This window comes from Pyrus communis, chromosome 9 (genome assembly GCF_963583255.1).
Source record: "Pyrus communis chromosome 9, drPyrComm1.1, whole genome shotgun sequence".
Classification (NCBI taxonomy): domain Eukaryota; kingdom Viridiplantae; phylum Streptophyta; class Magnoliopsida; order Rosales; family Rosaceae; genus Pyrus; species Pyrus communis.
Genome location: NC_084811.1, coordinates 5,690,800 through 5,713,370, shown reverse-complemented (window position 1 = coordinate 5,713,370; position 22,571 = coordinate 5,690,800). Strand labels below are relative to the sequence as shown.

General features: G+C 33.3%; 1 protein-coding gene and 1 pseudogene across 1 annotated transcript; one reads left to right on the top strand and one right to left on the bottom strand.

The window, feature by feature from the left end:
* The first annotated feature begins 281 nt into the window (after positions 1 to 281).
* LOC137744251 (uncharacterized) lies at positions 282 to 828 on the top strand. The gene is made up of 2 exons (XM_068484112.1): positions 282 to 440; positions 535 to 828. Exons 1-2 carry the CDS (start codon positions 282 to 284, stop codon positions 826 to 828), a joined length of 453 nt encoding a protein of 150 aa, XP_068340213.1.
* A 1,952-nt stretch (positions 829 to 2,780) lies between these two features.
* On the bottom strand, positions 2,781 to 5,973 carry LOC137744250 (receptor-like protein 7; annotated as a pseudogene).
* Positions 5,974 to 22,571: the final 16,598 nt, after the last annotated feature.

The window sequence follows — 22,571 nt, the reverse complement described above, 5'->3', positions numbered from 1 at the left end:
TATAATTACATTACTCTAATATCATACCTCCACTTGTTTCAATTCTCCAAGCCACCACTATTTGGTTCAAAATTCAAGTAAACTTTTTGGTATTCTAATCTAATCTCAATTAAATTATATTAGATATTGGTGGAGATTTTTAGTCTATTATTGATATGATTGTTGATATGTTTTATGTTTGTATACTCATTTTATCATTGAAATTTAGATGGAATTTTTGTTTATTGGTTGATTGGTATATGTTTTGTTTTGGTTAAATGTGTAGTTTAGAAATAAGAAATATGGAAAGATTTTTCAAGCCAAAGCCAATAGCACCATCTACTTGTTCGGATAGTTCAAGCTCAAGACAAAATGAGTGTGACATTGATTTTAATAATCTTGAGAGAGACCCGGGAAAAAGAATTCGAATGAAAGACTATCCTTCTAATATTCAAGATGAGGTCTAAAGAGCATATTTGCAAATGGGACCTTGTAGGCCTACAAAGTATGAGTTCCCATTTTGTGCGTTTTGATAATGATTTTTCTCAATTGCAGGGGATTAATGAGCTTGCTAAGAAAATGGTGGATAAAGGGTTGCATCAAACATTTGCATATGTATATTTGGTTGCTCAGTTGACTTTGGTTTTACCAGTTGCAACTGCTTCAGTGGAGATGACATTTTCCGTTATGAATATCATTAAGAGTCCACTTCGCAACAAAATAGGAGATCAATGGTTGAATGACAGCTTAGTTGTTTACATTGAGAAAGATGTTTTTTCATGTATTTGTAATGAAGCTATCATGGAACATTTTCAGACTATGAAACCTCGTCATGGACGCTTTAATTAGGATTTTATAGCTTGTAATGTTGTTTTGCACATGATTTTTGAATGAAATGTATTATATTTAACTTTTCGACGTTATTTTTGTCTATAAATTTTTTGACCTTTATTATTGGGACCCTCCAAATTTAAAATTCTAGATCCGTCACTGGTTTAGTCCATGACTGTTATCTTTCATGTTGGTTATTATCCGTGATTAAAGAACTGTATTGTATTGCTAATAAGTTTGACAAATCAATAATGCATATATTATATTTGCGAGGATTCTAGTCTTTTTTCAAAAGTGAAACATTTGACGCATAACATTCCGTTGTGGCTTAAATTTGATATTTTCGCACCATACAAGTACATCTTTGCTCATCGCTTCATGTCTCAATTTTGAAGTATTTAACTAGAACTACATATAAAGTATTTGTTACAAAATATTGGTTGTTGTAATGAGGTTAACAAAGATTTGCAATCTAAAGAGATGCGTATTGATGTTGCTATAGAACAAGTACAATGATTGATCGCTTATTTTGAAAAGTATAGAGAAACTAGTTTGCAGAGGCCATAATTAATGCTAAAAAGCTTCTTGTTGAAATGGACATTGATTTCGTGGTTCCAAAAAAGCATCAAGTTTGTAGCAAAAGACACTTTGATTAGAATGATTATGAATCATCCCAATCAACTGAACAATCAGTGGAGGAATCTTTTAGGGTTCATTACTTCTTACATATAATAGGTCAAGCTATTGATTCACTAAAGAGAAGGTTTGAAGAATATCAAGCATGTGATGATATATTTAGGTTTTTGTTCATTTCAGAAAGGTTGAATTCGATGGACAATGATAAATTGAAAGATTGTTGTGATCATCTTCAAAACTTTCTCAAGAAAGTTAAGTTCTTTATGTTGATGAGGATGCATTATTTGTAGAGTTTAAGCTTTTATGAGAGTGTTTGCCGAAAGAAATGAAGAACATTGACATATTGAACTACTTGAAGAGAATGCGTAGTTTCCAGACTACAAGCATTGTATACAGAATTTTGTTGATTGTACCATTACGATTGCATCTGCGAAAAGAAGTTTCACAAAGTTAAAATTATTAAAAGCATACTTGCAATCAACCATGTTGTAGGAAAGGTTAGATGAACTTGCTTTGATATTGATAGAAAGTGGTTTCTTAGACAAAATTGATTATGAAGGTTTAATTGATGATTTTATAGCAAAGAATGCACGAATAAGCATCTTTAAGTGAAACTTCAATGCTAGACTTTTTTAAGTTTTTTTCATTTGTTTCTCAAAATTGAACTGGTTGTTGATTATTTACTAACATGGTTATATTTGTAGTTTTCTTTACATTTAATGATATTTAGAAACCGATAATTATTGTGATTTTTTAAGTTTGTTTCTGTATTTGCTTTTTATCACCAATACATTGTTCAATTTTTTTTCTAAGATTGTCTTAAGAATGACCCTTTTATAAATTTGGCACAAGGCCCCTAAAATATCTCAGAGGCAGCCCTGAGGTACACACGGTAAGTGCAGGGAAACAGTCCACGCTAGTTGGAACGGCAAGGGCAGAAACAATACAGCCCCCCAGATTCTGAGCAGCAGCGGCACTGTGGTACGTTAGGTTTTCTTTAGACCTAGCTCTCGATGCTAAGTAGAATTGTACACCCAAAATACTTTCTTATTTATTATTCACCAAAGCTGTACAATATATACACACAAACCTTGTCTTACAAGGAAAACTATAAACACAACATATTTCCTTCCTAATAAAAGACTCCTACAATGTCTACAATGATTCTTACAATATATATTCTTAACGACTCAAGTTAACAGAAGGTTGTGCCTCGAACCGTGTCTTTCGACAGGGTTCGATCCCGTTTGCTGGAACTTCACAATTCATAATACAAAACATTTCAAAGAGAAAATGTTACTGCAGAGCACGCTGTACTGCTCTTCGTAATCATTTCAACCGGTCCAGCTTTGGTGTATGTGAACATGTCTTCGATGAGGGCCAAATCTTTCCTCCAGCTGAGGTAATATCTTACCAAGCATTTTATACATAGTTTTATAATACCATTTACTCCACCTCTTGCAAAACGCAAGTGATCCAGTAGCAATTCCAAAGCCAACAATAAATCCAACTTCAGCACCAATCAGATCCCATTCAATTCCGTGCGCAGGATTTGAATGTTTGCCTTCTAATGTTGGTGACAACCTTGCTGATCCGTCATCTATGTTACCTAGCGATAACGGTGGCCCATATAATCCTTTATTGCCTGCGAAGGAATCTGCTGAAAAAGACTGAATCTGAGTGCCGGTTGGAATCTTCCCGACTAGTCGATTGTTCGAGAGATCCAGGAATGAGAGGAAATTAAGTTTGGAAAACTCTGATGGAATTGTTCCGCTCAATCTGTTGTCCGAAAGGTCTAACGATTCAAGTTGTCGTAGGTTGCCTAATGACGATGGGATTGAGCCAGTGAGAGCATTACTGGACAAGTTGAGGCCATAGAGGGATTTCAGCTCTCCCATATCCTCAGGTATTGATCCACTAAACCTGTTGCATGAGATGTCAATCAAGGTGAAAACAGTTAGAATCTTTACCAACTCCATTTGCAGACCTTTACTGGTAACTGTTATAGCATCCTGATAGTACACTTGGTCGAACTCTAGAACTTGAAATCGGAGGTGATTAATCTTTGACATGGCACCGTCTTCGTCAACCATCATTGCTTGCCATGTTTTCAAAAAACTTCCTGGTATTTCGCCAATAAAATTATTGCGAGCTATGTCAATAATTTGAAGCTTTGTCCAGGAACTGTTGGTCTTGAGGCATTCAATGCGATCATAAAGTTTGTTGCAGCGCAAGACAAGTACACGCAAGCTGGATATGCTCTTCACTAAGCACGGAAAGACATCTGTTATCTGATTGTTTCCCAGGTTTAACACCTCTAACATTGTGCAATTGGCTAGAGATTTTGGGAACTGACCACCAATCACATTGCCATTGAGGTCCAGAGTTTGTAGACTGCAGGGCTGAGGAAAATTATCTGGAAGAGTGCCAGAAAGTTTGTTTCCCCTTAAATTAAGTACTGCCAGTGTCCAACTCATCGCAGTCAAGCACTGGGGAATCGGGCCACTTAGAGAATTATTGGACAAATCAAGAACCTGAAGATATGGTTTATTGCACATTGATTCTGGAATGCTTCCATTTAACTTGTTTCTTGAAAAAGAGAAGAACATAGTGTACGTAAGAAAATCACCAATGTCAGCTGGAATGCTTGAACTGAAATTATTTCTTGAGTAATCCAAATAAGTGGCCAATCGTGGAAGCATTGGGACTTGTCCCTGAAGCTGGTTGGAATGAAGGTCAAGCATAGACAAAGTAGAAGTAAGATTGAGGAAAGGACCTTGTAGAGTTACCAGAGAGTTGCAAGAAAGATTTAGTTGAACAAGATTACTGATTCTCCAAATCCAGTTGGGTATCTCACCATGAATCTGGTTTTCTGACAGGTCCAAAGTGCTTAATGTTGATTGATTTCTCAAAAAAACCTGGGATTCTTCTCAAATTGCCAGAAGCTAACTTCAATGTGGTAATTTTCGGAAATGAAGAATGAGAGGAATTGGTGTGATTGTAATTAATAGACAAGCTATTGCATGAAAGATCAAGACTTGAGAGATTTTTCAGCTGCTGAATATCATTCAAAAGGAAAGAGCCGGTGAAGTTGTTTGAAGAAAGTGAGAGTATTCTAAGCTCTCGTAGATTAAAGATGGACATAGGTATAGGACCTTCCAAACTGTTGCTGCTCAATTCAAGGTTGTATAGGGTACAAATATTTCCAAATTCAGGCAACTGACCAGAGAAGTGATTGTTGGAAAGCTGTAACTTTTGCAGCAAGGGAAGCGAAAACACAGAAGGTGGAATAGTCCCATCAAGTAGATTGTGTCGCAAATCGAGGTTGACCAGATTAGCTATATTTTCCCAGTGAGAGGAATTAATCTGACCTGTTAGCTGATTGTAAGAAAGATTTATTATGGTCAGATGCTTTGCCATACTGAAGGATGGAATTGTACCGTTGAACTGGTTTCTCGACAAGTCCAAATAAACCAACTGTGTAAGGTCTTCCATTGATCTCGGGATTGACCCAATGAAATTGCAAGTTGAAACATCTACGTTGGACAGCAGTTTGAGGTTGCCAATAGAGTTTGGAAGCAACTGGCCTGAAAAATTTGCCCCATTGAGAACCAGGGATTGAAAAGATCCACTCTTCGGAAATTCTGGTAAGGATCCTTGAAGCTGCGGATTACCAGATAAGTCAATACTCTGCAGTGTAGGTACGAGGAAGATCTTCTCCGGAAATGTACCATATAATCCAGAATTCATGAGGAGCAAGGAAGTCAAATTTTTGAACTTTGAGAAGAATTCCGGAACTTGAGTAGACAGATTATTGTTCTCTATCCGAACAACTGACAGTGACTGAAGCTTCAGTAATGAACTATCAATAGGGCCTGAAAGATTACAAGCTGACAAGCTCAACACTCTCAAGTTTGGGAGTGAAGACGATATCGCTTGGCACCAATTGCTCCCCTGTTCTGATATCCTTACGCCATCTAAATGAAGTTCAACAAGCTCAGAAAACTTCCGAATGAGCACATTCAAATTCGGATTCTCAAGATTCAGTGAAGGATTTCCTGGAAAGTAAAAGGTAGATAAATCAAGAATTTCCAACCTTGTCAAATGTGAGATCTCAACGGGAATTTGCCCGGAATAAGCAGTATTAGACAAGTTTAGATAGCTCAAATCGGTAAGCTTTCCAATTGCAGATGGAATTTGAGAGCCATGACCAACTTCATTGTTGGCCAAATTGAGGCTTTGAAGATGTTGAAGATCAAAGAGGCTGCTTGAATTGTCAATGTTGCCTGAGATACATTCACCACTGATGTCAAGACCAACGACACGTCCTTCACTGCAACTAAGACCAGCCCAAGAACAGCAGTCAATGCTTGAATTCCACGATACGAGCTTAGAGGAAGTGGAAGGATCAAATACAAGGCTTTGTTTGAAATGGAGCAATGCAAGTTTCTCATCTTGAAGACATTGGCTGTGAACTGGGATGACATTAATACAGAGGTGGATCAACTGATTCAACTTAACAGTCATTAAAAATAGAAAAAAATGGAGCAAAGTTTTCATCTTGATAAACTTTTAGAGACACTGCTGGAAGATAATTAGGTGCTGTTAATGGATACGGTGGCTGGCGGCTATAATCTTGTGGAAAACACCTTAATGAAATTTTTTGATGTTAGCTTGACTTCGAAGTCTTTAATTAACCAGAAAAATGGGGCAGGAAAATAAGGGTTTGAAATATTATATCTCTTATGTAACAGATGTTATCGACCTTTTCTTTTATATTTTTTACTTGTTTCGCTTGTCAAACCATACAACAACAAAGACTTATCCCATTAAGTGAAGTCGACAGTATGAATTCCAGAATGCTATTGCACTCGGTTTTACACTAGGTATGTTGTTAGCTCCAAGTACTCCATGTCATTTCTTAACGTCTTTCCAAATTTTCTCTATTTTCTTATGATTTTGCTTGTCAAACAAGATGCAGGAAATTTTAAATTGTGATGATGCCATTCTCATCGAAAGCACTGTATATGTTACATTTTGATGACGAACAGTTTGGCTAGGTTATTACAAAGGAAAGGAGCCACTGAAGATGTTCGAAGAAAGTATAGTATCTTGAGCTCACGGAAATTAAAGACAGACATCGGAATTGGCCGTTCAAACTTGTTGCTACTTGAATCTGTTAAAGAATTTTGACATGGAAGCAGTAAGCTATTGAGGATGAGGTACACAGAATCAAGAAGAAGAGGACTAAGAATGAAAGGAAAGTTGCAGAGAATGTGTAGTAGAATTTTCAGAAAACTTGAAAAGAGTGTATGACCTCACTATTTCGAGAAATTTTTTACTGTAACCGGAACACAAGTGGTACACCATGTGTTTTTATATAAGTGGTGGAAATTTTTATTTTTTAAATTATTAACTTTCTAACACACATATCACATCATTTGTATAATGGCACATGATGTACCACCCTATGTTCCCGTCACACAAAAAAATCTCTCCACTGTTCCACGCAATTCACGTGAAGAGTGTTTGAGAGAGAATCACTCTTCCAACGGTTAGGTGAGGGGAATATCCCAACTTTACATCTTTCAATCCTAGCCATTCATCTTATCAACTTATGAGCTTAAGACACATGACATTTTAAAACAGAAAAGTTGATAACGGAATTTAACCACCTGGCATATGAACACATGTATATACAAAATCAAATCAACCGTTTACCATTCAACATTCCCCTTTATATGTTGAATTGATTTCATTCCAAGTAACTCTCTAAGTTCAACAAACGAGCCAACGCATCAAGTCAAGTTCACTTCTAATTAATTTTTTTTTAACAATTTTAACTTTACTTATTGACATTGAATATTAGAATCACTTTGATTGGTCCAAAATTTGTTATTTCATAATAAAAAGAACATTTTCATCAAAAAAGTTGTTTACGAGACAACGCAAATAGGATAAAGTTACGCCACAATCAAATCTCAAGCTTATATAAAAGTATATTAGCATTGCATCCATGTGAAAAGAATCTAAAGACTCATGAAATCAAGTGAAGACTTTTTTTTTTTTTTTTTTTTTGGATAGAAAATCAGGTGAAGACTACTATTAGATCCAAGGCTAATTGATTTTTGGGGCTTTTAGATCCAGTTCCAAAAACGTAGAGTGTTTTTAGGAATGAGTCCAGTTATCTAATTATATGTTTTTATTTCTTTTATACTCATTTTATATTTTCTAAAAATATTAAAAATCAATTAAAATCTTCTAATATTATGCATTTTCCAACTCCAAAAAAATATATGTAATATCTTATAACAAAAAAACTAATATACTAACATAAATTTATCTGCAAAACATTATATCCTAACTCAAGTAACAAATATATGAATGTATATAATACCTATACGTGAGATATGAAACCTAATTAAAAGGTAGAAAAAACATAACATACCTACAAGTAAGACAGATTAATCTGTGACAGGTTGATTATAAAAAAAGAATCTGTCATATAGGTAGATAAATATAATTAACCTGTGATATAAGTTGATTATAAAAACTAAAAATAAAATCTATAAATGGGGTTTAAAGCAGAAGGAAGAACGAGAAATAACAAAAAGATAAATAAAAAGAAATAAGCAAAGAGATAATTGGGAAGAAATTTCATTTTTATAATAAATCTTATCATTGAACAAATAACTATTGATAATTAAATAATTAAATATAACAAATTGGACTTATTTTAATAAACTGAATTATTCCTACTATTGGCTCAAAAAATTGGACTTATATCAAGTTTCCCCATATTTTACTTTATAGTTTAAATAATTCTTGGAAAACAAAATCGTAGAATCTCTTTTTTGTTTAAAATAACAGAATAATTACAAGAATCAGTCTTCAATTCTGACCAACCGGTGGTTGTCTCTCACATATATATTAATTAGCCTCTTGCCACAAGCATATGAGTGTGGCAATTGATCTTTTTATATTTTTTTTATTTAAATGATTAATTTACATATTTTTAAAAACTTATTTAAAAAAAATGAATTAATGACATGAAACCATCCACTAACATGGGAGGTTTTGTTTTTTGTTTTTTTTCTATAATTTTCAATATTAAATTCATTCAAAATAAAAATATGGTTAAATACTTTAGCTTCTTTTGGTTCAATTGTAATTTATGAAATTCTTAAAGGATAATTTATGGTATTTTGAACGTTTCACCATTTTAGGGGGCTCACTTTATATATAGAGTGATGTTATTCCCACCCCGATGTCTTATCTTCCCACCCACCTTTTAATGAATTTTTTAATTACAAATTTGTCCATTTACAAAAAAAACTAATAAGGACATTAATTATCTTGTTTTCCTTAATTAAAAAAAATTAAAAAAAAAAGGTTGGGCATGGGAGACAATTTGTCTACCTTAAACCCTAACTCATATTTTCATATCCTTTCATCCAAAGAAAGTAACAAATAGCAATGGACTTAGAATATGACTTTTTTATTGAATAGGTAGAAGATAACGCTTCTACGAAAGACATAGAAGATTATGTTTCCATTGAAAAGGTAGAAGAATAATTTGTGTGTAAATTTGTCGTTGTCGAATTCTTTTGAATTTGGATACCTCTGTTGTTTCCATTTGATTTTCAGACCTTAGTGCTTTTCATTTACATATTATTTGTTATATTTTTTAAGAGACAATTTTATAATTTCATATGTACGTATATATTAAAGGTTATTTTGGGAATAATAGTGGGTGCCAAAATAGCATTTTAATTTTTTAACTTTTTAAAGATGGGTGGGATTATAACGTGAGTGGAAAAATAAGACAATGAGTGGGTCTAGTAGCTCTCTATGTATATAGATTAATTCTTGTAAGGCCTGCTTGTTGCAAAACCAGACCTTCATCATCCTTTAATAAATAGGCTCCCTTCAATCTTATTGCCTGAAAAATATGCACGTACGTTCTTATGTACCAAATATCTTCACTATTTTGGTTTTTAATTGGTGCTTTGCTTATTAAACAATGAACATGCGAATTTCTAATTTGGAATGCATCATTTTCTTGGTAAGAAATGTTGATTTCAATGCCAGAAAGATTTTAATCTCTACTTTTTAGTGTGTAGTTTTGCTTACCACCAGGGGCATAGACACTATATGGCCAGCATTGGCCTAGGCCTACCCTCACTCTTTCAGCTTTCTAAGTAACTGGTATTATAAGTTCATTTTTTCTTTATAAACTTAGTATTATATTTCTTTTAGTTTACACAAAATTCTTAAATTCTATTCACTAATAATTAAAAAAAAAGAGGTCTCTTTTTCTTTTCAATCCAACAATACTCACCCAAAAACTAAATTTATCATCTTATTTTATAAACAAATCAGTAACTTTTGAAATTTCTTATATTTTGTCCTTCAATTTCCCCACCCACAACAATATTAAGGTTTGTAAATTTCTCTCTTTTTTTAACTTTTTACTAAATTTTAAAATTTCATATATTTTCTTCTCCAATCCCCAATCCCCAATCCATTCTTCTCATTTTTTGTTTGAAAACTCCCAATCTATTCTATATTGACTTAGAGTGATGTTAGAGATACAATCTACTTGAGTCATATTTTGAGACCACATAATGATAGCAATTAATGATTGGACTATTTATGTGAATCATTAAAGAATGAAGCCAATCATCAATTACAACACCATGGGCCTTCAAAATATGGTCAAAAAATATAATCTCCATAGCATTTTTCATTGACTTGATATTGAAAGGTCAATTTCTCATAATCCTATTTAATTTCTGATTAATTACTCTCTATCTTGACTTGATATTGGAAGGTTAATTTCAACAAAGAAAAAAGCATTTAGCACATCAAAAAAATTAATTAGCTCATAACTCCAAGCATGTATTATACAGTTATACTCTCTTGTAAATATTATCTATTTATATATTTTTTAACATTTAAGTGAGACCCATACTGGGGTTAGTCCTAAGATTTTTTAGGTTCGGGGCGAACCAAAAAATGTGCCCTAACTTCATTTAAGAAAAATTATTTGTTTTCACATGTAAAATTTCCATAAATGTGTTTATTTACTATTGGTGACATGTCATATGGTTTGCAAATTTGGTATACACATAACTCTTTGTTGAAGATTTAACTTGAATTGGAATAAATGTCTAAAAATTGCAACCCTCTTAGCCACTAGCTAGTAATTAAAAAGAAATCAACAATCAAATAGAAATTTGTAAAAATTGGAAAGAATAAAAAAGCACATAGCATTTTGAACTCAATGCTCAAGACCTTTTGTTAATTTTAAACAACAGAAACCATTGTTTCTTATAAAACTTCTTCTTGATCATTTAACAAAACTTATAAATTTATATTCTTATGAAAAAAAATTTGTAAAAATTGGAACGTTAAAAAAAGCACATAGCGTTTTGAACCCGGACCTCCACGTTAATTTTAAAGAACATAAATCACCACTTCATGCTGATCATTTTACCAAATTTTATAAATTTATATTCTTATGAAAAGAAATTCATAAAAATTTGAAAAATAAATAAACACGCATAACATTTTAAACCCAAGACCTCCTTAATTTTAACCAACATGAACCACTAGTTCTAGTTAAACCTCTTGGTCATTTAACCAAATTTTATAAATTTATACTCCTATGCAAACATATATGAATATAACGCCCAACTAATTTTGGTGCTCCTACATTTTTTGGGGCCCAAACGGTTGCCCAGCCCGCATTGGGCCTGGGTGTGAAATCTTGACTCTACCATAGCTCACCACCCTCAAGTGGTAATAATGCTACCACCCTACTTATTATCGTCAGATGAGTTTAACTTTTGAGATTTGCGTATATCTACTACACGTATCTCAAAATTTAAATTCATCTAATAGTGATAAAAAGGGTAATAAGTATCACCATCACATAATGATAGTGAACACAAATATTTCTTAATTATTACTGTGTGAAACCGTTGATAAGTCCAGGTCATCTTGAAGTGGAGGTCAATTTTGGAAAAGAAGGACAAATTGTCATTTATTTATTACCTTTGATTATGGATGATTTTGAAGCTGATTTCATTGTCATGGTTGATAAACATCAAAAAGTCATGCAATCATGTTGGTAAAGCTTGACATTTGGCCATGGAGCCTGTGCTTATTAATAATGTAAGGGTGTGTTTGTTACTTTGGACTAGCTTTAGAGATTAAGATGAACTGGCTTAGAATAGACTAAGCTGAACTAACTTAATGAAGCTTTTGATACAGTGTCGGACTAAAAACAAGATTCTCGCTTCTCTATTAACACTTCTATCTCATACAAAAGGTTGAAGAATAATAATATTAGGATACATGTAGAAAATAATTTTCGGGTGGATTCAGATTTTTATTTAGTTTTTAAACTCTTTTTAAGGCCTAAATAGTCATCTTAACTTTCATTCTTCATTAGTCGTGTTGTTGAAGCTAACTTGTTAACAAATTCTTCATTGGTCGTGTTGTTGAAGCTAACTTGTTAAAAGACTTCTCTTCCCTATTTGTAAGCAACAATAAATTTGTAAAACCTCTTCAAAAGTTGTCATTTTTCTTTGTTTTGAGAATAAAATAAGTTACAATGGTAAAGGCAGACATCACAAAAAAGTTTGGAAGGTCTTCAACGATTACAAATCCATGTTAGTCACTCAGTCAAAAAAGCATTTTAGAATTAACCTAACAAAACTAGAGTCCTCGGGGGTTTCAATTCACGAATTTGAGAAAGATGGATTTGTAGGATTTTATTTACTAAATTAGTGCAAAAATAAATTTACATTTTGAATTGAGTTTGTGGAGGTTGTTTAGATAGTAAATATGGGTTTCAAGTGGTATTAATTCCTTAATTAAAAATAATATTGGTGTAAAGAGTACTTAATCTAAATACAAGCTATTCAATACACTGCGCATGAAAAATGAATTAGCAAACCCTGTGTAGAATTACATATGGAATTTATAATCAAATGACGGAGTCCAGTTAGAATTTGCATGCTCTCACACCACCAGCCTACAAATCTAAAAACAAGATTCTCGCTTCTCTGTTAACACTTCTATCTCATACAAAAGGCAAAAGAATAATAATATTAGGATACATGTAGAAAATAATTTTGGGGTGGATTCTGATTTTTATTTAAGTTTTAAAGGCCTAAATAGTCATCTTAACTTTCATTCTTCATTAGTCGTGTTGTTGAAGCTAACTTGTCAACAGATTCTTCATTGGTCGTGTTGTTGAAGCTAACTTGTTAAAAGACTTCTTTTCTCAACTTGCACATAAACCAAGTTGCACATTAACTGGGATAGCTTGCTAACCGCGATAGGCCCACTAGGCTCTACCGAGTTTCTAGTAATGATAATTTAACGATTTGAAACTTGTTGACCAAAAGTCAACCCTTGGTCAACTTGGACAACGGAATAGTCAATAAACGTAGTAATCCAATCTGGAAGATTCGTACATCGGATTTCCGATCCATAATTTTATAAGGGCTCTTTTTTCTCCTAGAATAATATACTAAAATTTTGTGAAGATCTGACGGTCGGATCGCCGCCAATCGCAAATTTAAGTGGCAAACCACTACAAAGCTATTCAAACATCGGAATTTCACAAAACATATGCTAAAAAACAGATTTAGGGCATTGAAATTAGCCTAACAAGTGTCTTGGGCCGAAACCCGAAATCAACATTGGACGGAATATTCACAAAACGAATGCTTTTACCAATTTCAATCATCTTTTTTCAAACATTTCGATGACTAAACGACTTTAGTTTTAATTGTTTTTTTTTTTTTTTTTTGTGCAGAGGCAATACTTATAGAATGATTTATAACATGAACATTTTTTTTATCATAAACACGAAGTTCAATGAATCGGCAACAAACAATTTGAGTAGGAACTCTTACACATTCGTCGAGTAGCCAATTATTAGGCTCGAATCTTATGAATAATTCTTATAGATGTTATGTTCAAAAAATTAAAGTCTTTTAGTCAATCTATTGTAGTAAATATATGAACGGTTCATAATACTTTTACCAATTCCGTTCATCTATTTTTATACAGTTCGATGACTAAACGACTTTAGTTTTAATTGATTTTTTGCAAATGCAATATATTGTAGCAAATACATGAATGGTTTGTAACACTTTTACCGACTCCGTTAATCTATTTTATATAGTTTGATGACTAAACGTTTGCAGAGATAATATTTATAAAACGATTTATAATATGAACGGTTCTTATCATAAGCACAAAGTTAAATGAAATCGGCAACGAATAATTTGAGTAGGAACTCTTACACATTGTTAAGTTGTCAAATATTATTCAATGTTTAACGGCAATTTTATGTGTGGGTACTTTTTAAACAACCCGACCAATCTACCCTACACTCATGTGGTGGGGTACGTTGAGTCGGGTTTAATGATCAACTTTTTGGATTTGTGTTATAACCCGCCCACCCACCTGGACATGGATTAGTAGTCGGTTTTAAACTGTTAACCCGTAGAAACTCAGACTCGCTTAAACTCCATTCTTTTCTTTATGAGATGCTGATAATGCTCATTACTTGAAAGCATGAGCAAGTTAAGGTCACAAATCTTGGAAGCATTAGTCCATCTTCAACCCCGCAAAAACACCCAACCCAAACTGAATGTATGTAGTTTGGGTAAGATGGTGATTAATGTTGTTCGGTCACATGCAAGTTCCACCAAATGATAACCCAATTGAATGGGTCGGCTAATGGGTTGAGGTTTAACGCAGCTCAACCCACCCATGTCTACTCCTAACCATTGTGCCAGTGCGCCATTGTGCCATTGTGCATGAGCACTAAGGCGTATCTAACCCTAATCGTTTTGAGTAAAAATAAGGCGATGGTCCATCATCAAATTATGCTGGGTGGATTTGACAGGTCGTTTTAACCATATTATTGATGTATTGTATTTGAAATCATAATCACAAGCCGACCTAGATTTCCCAATATATAGCACTTGTATGGAAAATAAAAAATAATAAAAATGATTCTAAAAAACTTTCAAAAAATAATAAGCCGACCTAGATTTCCCTATATATAGCCGCTTAGAGCTTCTCCAAAGGAGATGTCAAATTTTAAACATAAAATTTTAAATTTAAAGGCTTATAAATATGTAGCACATTGATTTTTTTTTTTAATTTTTTATCCAACTGATATGTCAAATGTAAACTATTATTTATTACATTATTTACTTTTTATAGTTGTAATTAGTATTTTTGTTAAACAAAAGATAAGAATAAAAATTATGAAAAGCATTTATTAATTTCTAAAAATAGATTTAAAGCAGCTGTCAAATTTGACAGCAACTTCCTCTACTACCATTCCATGTCATTCCACATAGGAATTGGCATTTCAGTTGGAAAACACTAGTGATGTTTTTTTTTTTTTTTTTTTTTTTTTTTTACCATTATTGCTGATGTGAACATTTTGACATCTCATTTGAAGATGGTCTTAGAAAATAAAATAATAGCAGAAATTTTTGAAATGTCATATAAATTTATACATATTTTTAATTTGTCATTGGTACTAAAATTTTAAGCAATTTGCCATACGAATTTTCTGAAATTATTAATTTGTCATCTCACACTAATTATATTAAGTTTTTCATCCAAAAGAATGTTATTTTGGACTTTTAACCTCATTTTTCACATGTTTATTTATTTATACAAATATATATGTATGCTAGGGTGGGCGATAAATTAGTTTTCGTTAACTTATGGCGAACTATTAAAATAGTACATTAGGCTCACTAACATGAAGTTTAACTAATTACAAGCTTTGAGAATTCAACGTGGTCAATCATGTCCATTAAGAATAAAAGGCAATTGAAATGTTCCAAAGAACCTTGAAAATAAGTCATGTGCCTTGAACATGACTTATTTTGGATAGAAAACTTAACCAAGTTAAGATGAGTTGTCAAATTAATTATTTTTTAAATTTCATATGACAAATCGTTTAAAATTTAAGTTTATATAACAAATTAAAAAAGGGGTATAAGGTCATATGACAATTTTAAAAAAATCCAAAATAATATTTAGTAACAACATTAGACATGATAAAGCTAATAAGAATGCACAAAGCACATGTCAAATGGAAACTGGTTAATGTACCTTTTTATAGTTGTTGTTTTCAAGTTGTTTTTTTTATTATTATTTGTAGTTTGTTACAGAGTCATTTTTCTCTCTTACCAAAAAAAAAAAAATGTGAAATGTAGAAATTAGATTACCATACTTAGCATTTTGCTTTCTAATGTCAAACAAAAGTGAAGTTCATTTCCTCTAATTTTTTTTTCGGGTGAATAAATTTAATTTGTAGCCTTAATCATATAAGAAGTAAAGAAAAAACATGATTGATTCCTAATATTAAAAATATTTTTACCTAACCGAAATGTTTTTCTTCTTTTTTGTAGGCAAAATTGCTTTTACCGATGCATTTTATGTGGCCCAAACAGTGGTTCGTTTTAACGGTTTAAGGTCCAACAACGACTCCGTCGCAAGACCCACGGGCAGGAACCGTACGCGTAGCAAATCTAACAAGTTCCAACAATTGTTACTTTGTAATACGGTATATTGTTGTTGCTCTTTACTTGTTTACGAGAGTTTTTATATTTGATTCCCGCCAAAAACGAACTTGAAACACATTATAACACAATTATGAAGGTAAGCTTACCTCATTTAGTATGAACAATATCGTTTGTTAGAAAAACTAGTACATGACCACAAAATGTGTGAAATTTTTTTTTTTTTTTTTTTTAAATTGAATGAGAGAGGGAAAAATGAGAGAACGTGGAACTGGAGAGAGAGGGAGAGAAGTTTATTTTTTATTTTTAAGAATTTGAGGTATTAAAATCAATTGTAAATGAGGTTTAAACATAAAAAATCAAAATTTTGTTTTATGAAATTATGTTTTCGCCCCTACCTATTTTTGTTGTAATAAGAGACTAAATAGTTTTTACTCTCTTTTAATTGAGAAAGAACGTTTTATTCGTATGTAGTTTGAATAGAAACAAGTTCCAACACTTTGCCATGCTGCGCACCACGTTTTGAAAGAGGGGAGAGCGAGAGAGCCTAGAAATTTACACTTTTAGCCGCTTACTTGGTGTACTCGTTTAATGGCTCACCACATGTTTGATGAAAGTCCTTGTCGGCATTACGGGGTTTATAATTATATGAACGTATCGCACGAACAAAGTCAAAATTAAGGAAAAAAATGTGAAGAATAACAACTCCTCCTCCTCCTCCCACCCCGTAACCCACTCCACTAAACTTGTTGCATGAGATGTCAATGTAGCTGAAAACAGAATCTTTACCAGCCCTTTATTGGTAATTGTTATAGCATCCTGATAGTATACCTGACTGAACTTTAGAACTTCAAATCGTATGTGATTAATTTTTGACCCGGTATCATCTTCAACAGCCATCATTGGTTGCGAGGTTCTCAAACATCTTCCTGGTAATTCACCACCAAAATTATTGTGAGCTATGTCTTTGAAGCTTTGGCTGGGTACCACTGGTTTTGTTGCATCCAACGTGTCCATAAAAAAGGTTGGATCGAAAAAAAAGGACACGCAAGGAGGACATCTGCTTCAAATAGCAAGGATAGATACATGGTCTGATAGATCAGCAGGATGCTTGGCAGGCACATGGCTTAACATAGCAGCAGGATGCTCCACAGACACTTGATTAGCACCAGCAGCAGGATGCTTCACAGACACATGGTCTCAAAACCACATGGAGTATGAGAAATCCTACCAGTTACCATTTACGGAGCACATCAATCAGGAAGTATGCTGGGATGCTTCCCCGGAATCTCATCCTGAATATCTTCCAAGCCAAGCTTTAACATCAGAGTTCTTACCAGAACCATTAGGCCAGGAACTTGATGTTATGAAGCAAACACTGGAACCATTAGATTCTACCCTTGCACCCTTGCACCCTTGCTAGATCAGATACTAGGCTTTGTTTGAAATGGAGTAATGCAAGTTTCTCATCTTGAAGACATTGGCTGTGAACTGGGATGACATTAATACAGAGGTGGATCAACTTAACAGTCATTAAAAATAGAAAAAAATGGAGCAAAGTTTTCATCTTGATAAACTTTTAGAGACACTGCTGGAAGATAATTAGGTGCTGTTAATGGATACGGTGGCTGGCGGCTATAATCTTGTGGAAAACACCTTAATGAAATTTTTTGATGTTAGCTTGACTTCGAAGTCTTTAATTAACCAGAAAAATGGGGCAGGAAAATAAGGGTTTGAAATATTATATCTCTTATGTAACAGATGTTATCGACCTTTTCTTTTATATTTTTTACTTGTTTCGCTTGTCAAACCATACAACAACAAAGACTTATCCCATTAAGTGAAGTCGACAGTATGAATTCCAGAATGCTATTGCACTCGGTTTTACACTAGGTATGTTGTTAGCTCCAAGAAGGAAGTTCAATTTATCAAGGATCAAGTTTTGGAGTAGCAGACGCCACGCCACCTTTGGTTCAAGGTATGGAAATCTTGAACTTGGAATCTGGTTGCTTTCGTATTGTGTTTTTCTTTGAATGCTCTAGATTGTATGTATGAAATCAAAACTGAAATGCTGTTGCAAGTTACCGTACTGGCAGTGGTGTCGTTATATAAAATTAGTAATAGTGGACCATGGTTCCTTTGGATCTTACATTGCTTTGGAATTGAGGTTAAGCTTGGTTGGCAGCTTAGATTGCCCTGGTAATGCTATAGTTGACCGTTACTCACAACTGACTCCCAACTGTATTTATAATCATTCAGGATCGATGAAAAGATTCGTTGGGTTTCAATTAATTTTCCCATGACTTGGTCAAGCTTCCATTCGTGACTGATATGATTGTGGATTTTTTATAGTAATAGTACAATCAGGGTCGTTTTGTTGTGAAATGGGAAGTAAGACTCATGACAGTATATCACCTCTGTTTACCCAAACGGTTGCCGATGTTAATATATGCCTTGATTTTGGTTCTGCGTTAAAGTTCAGGATTGGCTTCACTGGCCTTTCTTTACTATTTGATCTGCTTTACCATCAATTTTGATCACAGTTTTTATATTTGATGATTGGTGTGTAACTTGTGTCTTATGCATCAAATACCATTGGTGTTTACGATTACCGGAATATTATACTTTAGCATTAACATTCATAAGTGAATGTAGCTTTTAGCTTTGTATTAATTTCGATGTTTCTATTTACATTGGAGTGCTTAAGAATCGTTTTCCTATTCTAAAGTTGATGCCAAATTATCCAATTAGGAAGCAAAGATGCATTCCTGTTGCATATTATGCCGTGCACAATTTCATTAGAATGCAATTAAGGAATGATACTTTGTTTTAATAATTTGAAGACAATGATGTTGATGTGGTAGATGAAGAAAGCTCGGGGGCGAATCAAGAAGGGGAAAGCATGCATTTGAATGACAACAATGTTATGAATGATGTTAGAGACCATATAGTCGGATCAATGTGGCTTGATTACGTCAATAACAATTAGTCTCAAAGTTTATTGGTTTTCTAGAATGTTTTAATGTAGTATTTATTATCTAAGACTTGAAGTTTAATTTGATTATCGAGCATATATGTGTTGTATTAGCACATGGATATCAAAATAGTATGTTTAAGGTTTAATTTCATATGTTTTGTATATCTTAAAACAAATACATAATTGGGGGGGGGAAAATCTGTTTTCAAGAGTTAAACCAAACAAGTTTTCAAATTTTTAGATTCAAAAATAGTTTTAAGTTCAATGCCAAACACGTTTTTGAAACCTAAAAAAATTGTTTCTAAGAGATGTTTTTAAAAGTTAGTTTTAAGAACAATTCAAGTTTTTTAGTAGAATACCAAATAGGCCCTAAGAGCAACTCCACTGTGGTGGATTGCTCGGGGGATAGGCCATAGAAAAGGGCTCGAGGCCCTGTGGATTCGCTCCAACGTGAAGGAGCCCAAGTGGAAGTGAAGGCCCGAGCTCTGGGCTTGTGAAGAATTGCTAGCCCGAGAGCCCGAGTGGATGTGACGCCAAGGCTGACGTCAGCCCGGCGTCAGGCCTTTTTTTTATTTTTTTCTATCAGGTGCGTGCACCCCACTCGAGCGTGGGGGCGCGTCGCTCGACATAATTTTAGAAAAAGCAGCCAACTTTTCAGATTGAAATGTTACCGTTGGGAAGCCACGTGGCTTCCCACGGTCTGTTCAATCTCAACGGCTCTCTAACTTGGACCGTTAGATCTCAACGGTAAAAAAATATAAAAAAATCTTATTTAATATCAACCGTTCGATCTAAGATCAACGGTCGATATTAATATGCTTTATAAATAAATAAATAAAAGAAAAAATAGTTTTAAAATTAAAAAAAATTACCGTTGTGACACGTGACATAATCTGGAGTGTTGGAATTCAAATTTTTTTATATCCAACAGCGGATATTAATTAGTTGAATAAAAATTTAAAAAAAATTGTAAAAAATCTGAAAAAAAAAATCTAAATTTTTTTTTTTTAAAATTGTTTTTACTTTTCTATAAAACCTTCTCATTATCATCTACCTTACACCACAATTTCATATTTTCTCAACTACTTTCAATCACATTCCTATCTTTCTCTCAAAGTTTCAATCCAATTTTTTTCAACAAAATGACTACTGATGTAAGTGGCGCAACGAGAACGATTAAAAATCTTATCCGAAATTACAAATAAAATTATTTTGTATTATTTAATAATTTTTCCGATAATGACATGTGGCACAACGAGCCCGATTAAAAATCTTATCCGAAATTACAATTAAAATTATTTTGTATTATTTTGTAAATAAAAAAATACTAATATTTTATTGCCTATTGCCAGGGCTATTGGTGCAACGGTGGAGATGCAAAAGGCGATTACTATTCATTAGGGTAGTTACTATTCACTGGGTGGATAGCGTAGTGTATTGTCTGGGGGGAGATTTCACACGGTGGAGTTGCTCTAAGGGTTTGAAATATTATCTCTCTTATGTAACAGATGCTATTGACCTTTTCTTTCATATCTTTTACTTGTTTTGCTTGTCAAACCATACAACAACAAAGGCTTGTCCCATTAAGTAGAGTCGACAGTATGAATTCCAGAATGCTATTGCGCTCAGTTTTACACCAGGTATGTTGTTAACTCTAAGTACTTCATGTCATTTCTTAACGTCTTTTCAAATTTTCTCTCTTTTCTTATGATTTTGCTTGTCAAACAAGATGCAGGAAATTTTAAATTGTGACAATGCCATTCTCATCGAAAGCACTGTATATGTTACATTTTGATGACGAACAGTTGGGCTAGGTTATTACAAGGGAAAGGAGCCACTGAAGATGTTCGAAGAAAGTATAGTATCTTGAGCTCACGGAAATTAAAGAAAGACATCGGAATTGGCCGTTCAAGCTTGTTGCTATTTGAATCTGTTAAAGAATTTTGACATGGAAGCAGTAGGCTATTGAGGATGAGGTACACAGAATCAAAAAGAAGAGACTAAGAATGAAAGGAAAGTTGCAGAGAATGTGTAGGAGAATTTCAGAAAACTTGCAAAGAGTGTATGACCTCACTATTCCGAGAAATTTTTTACCGTGACCGAAATACAAGTGGTATACCACGTGTTTTTATATAAGTGATGGAAAATTTTATTTTTTATATTAACTTTTTAACACACATATTAAATAATTTGTATAATGACACATGGTGTACCACTCCGTGTTCTCATCACATAAAAAAATCTCTCCACTATTCCATACAATTCACGTGAAGAGTGTTTGAGAGAGAATCACTCTTCCAACGGTTAAGTGAGGGGAATATCCCAACATCACATCTTTCCATCCTAGCCATTCTTATCAGCTTATGAGCTTAAGAGACATGACATTTTAACACAGAAAAGTTAAGAACGGAATTTAACCACCTGGTATATGAACACATGTATATACAAAATCAATTCAACCGTTTACCATTCAACATTCCCCTTTATATGTTGAATTGATTTCATTCCAAGTAACTCTCTCAGTTCAACAAAGCCAACGCATCAAGTCAAGTTCACTTTTTTTTAACAATTTTAACTTTATTTATTGACATTGAATATTGTTTTGGGGTGTAGAATCACTTTGATTGGTCCAAAATTTGTTATTTCAAACTAAAAAGAACATCTTCATCAGAAAAGTTGTTTACGAGACAACGCAAATAGGATAAAGTTACGCCACAATCAAATCTCAAGCTTATATAAAAGTATATTAACATTGCATCCATGTGAAAAGAATCTAAAGACTTATGAAATCAAGGGAAGACTGTTTTTTTTTTTTTTTTGGACAGAAAATCAGGTGAAGACTACTACTATTAGATCCAAGGCTAATTGATTTTTTTACTTTACAGTTTAAATAATTCTTGGAAAACAAAATCGTAGAATCTCTTTTTTGTTCAAAATAACAGAATAATTATAAGAATCAGTCTTCAATTCTGACCAAGCAGTGGTTGTCTCTCACATATATATTAATTAGCCTCTTGCCACCTACGTTATGACCTAATCAATATGAAAAAAATTAGACAATGGGTGGGTCTAGTAGCTTTCTATATATATATATATATATATATATATATATATATTAATTCTTGTAACTTGTAAGGCCTGGTTGTTGCAAAACCAGACCGTCATCATGCTTTAATAAAGGAGTGTGCTATCCACACATTCCATTTTACTTCTCACACATCCCTTGATAATTTATGTTCATTGATCTTCTTCAATTCATCTGATCCGACGGCCGAAAATTAAAAAGGTATGTGAGAAGTAAAATAGGATGTGTGGATATCACACCCCTTAATAAATAGGCTCCCTTCAATCTTATTGCCCGAAAAATGTGCACGTAGGTTCTTATGTACCAAATATCCTCACTATTTTGGTTTTTAATTGGTGCTTTGCGTATTAAACAATGAACATGCGAATTTCTAATTTGGAATGCATCATTTTCTTGGTAAGAAATGTTGATTTCAATTCCAGAAGGATTTTAATCTGTACTTTTTAGGGTGTATTTTTGCTTACCACCAGGGGCATAGGCACTATAT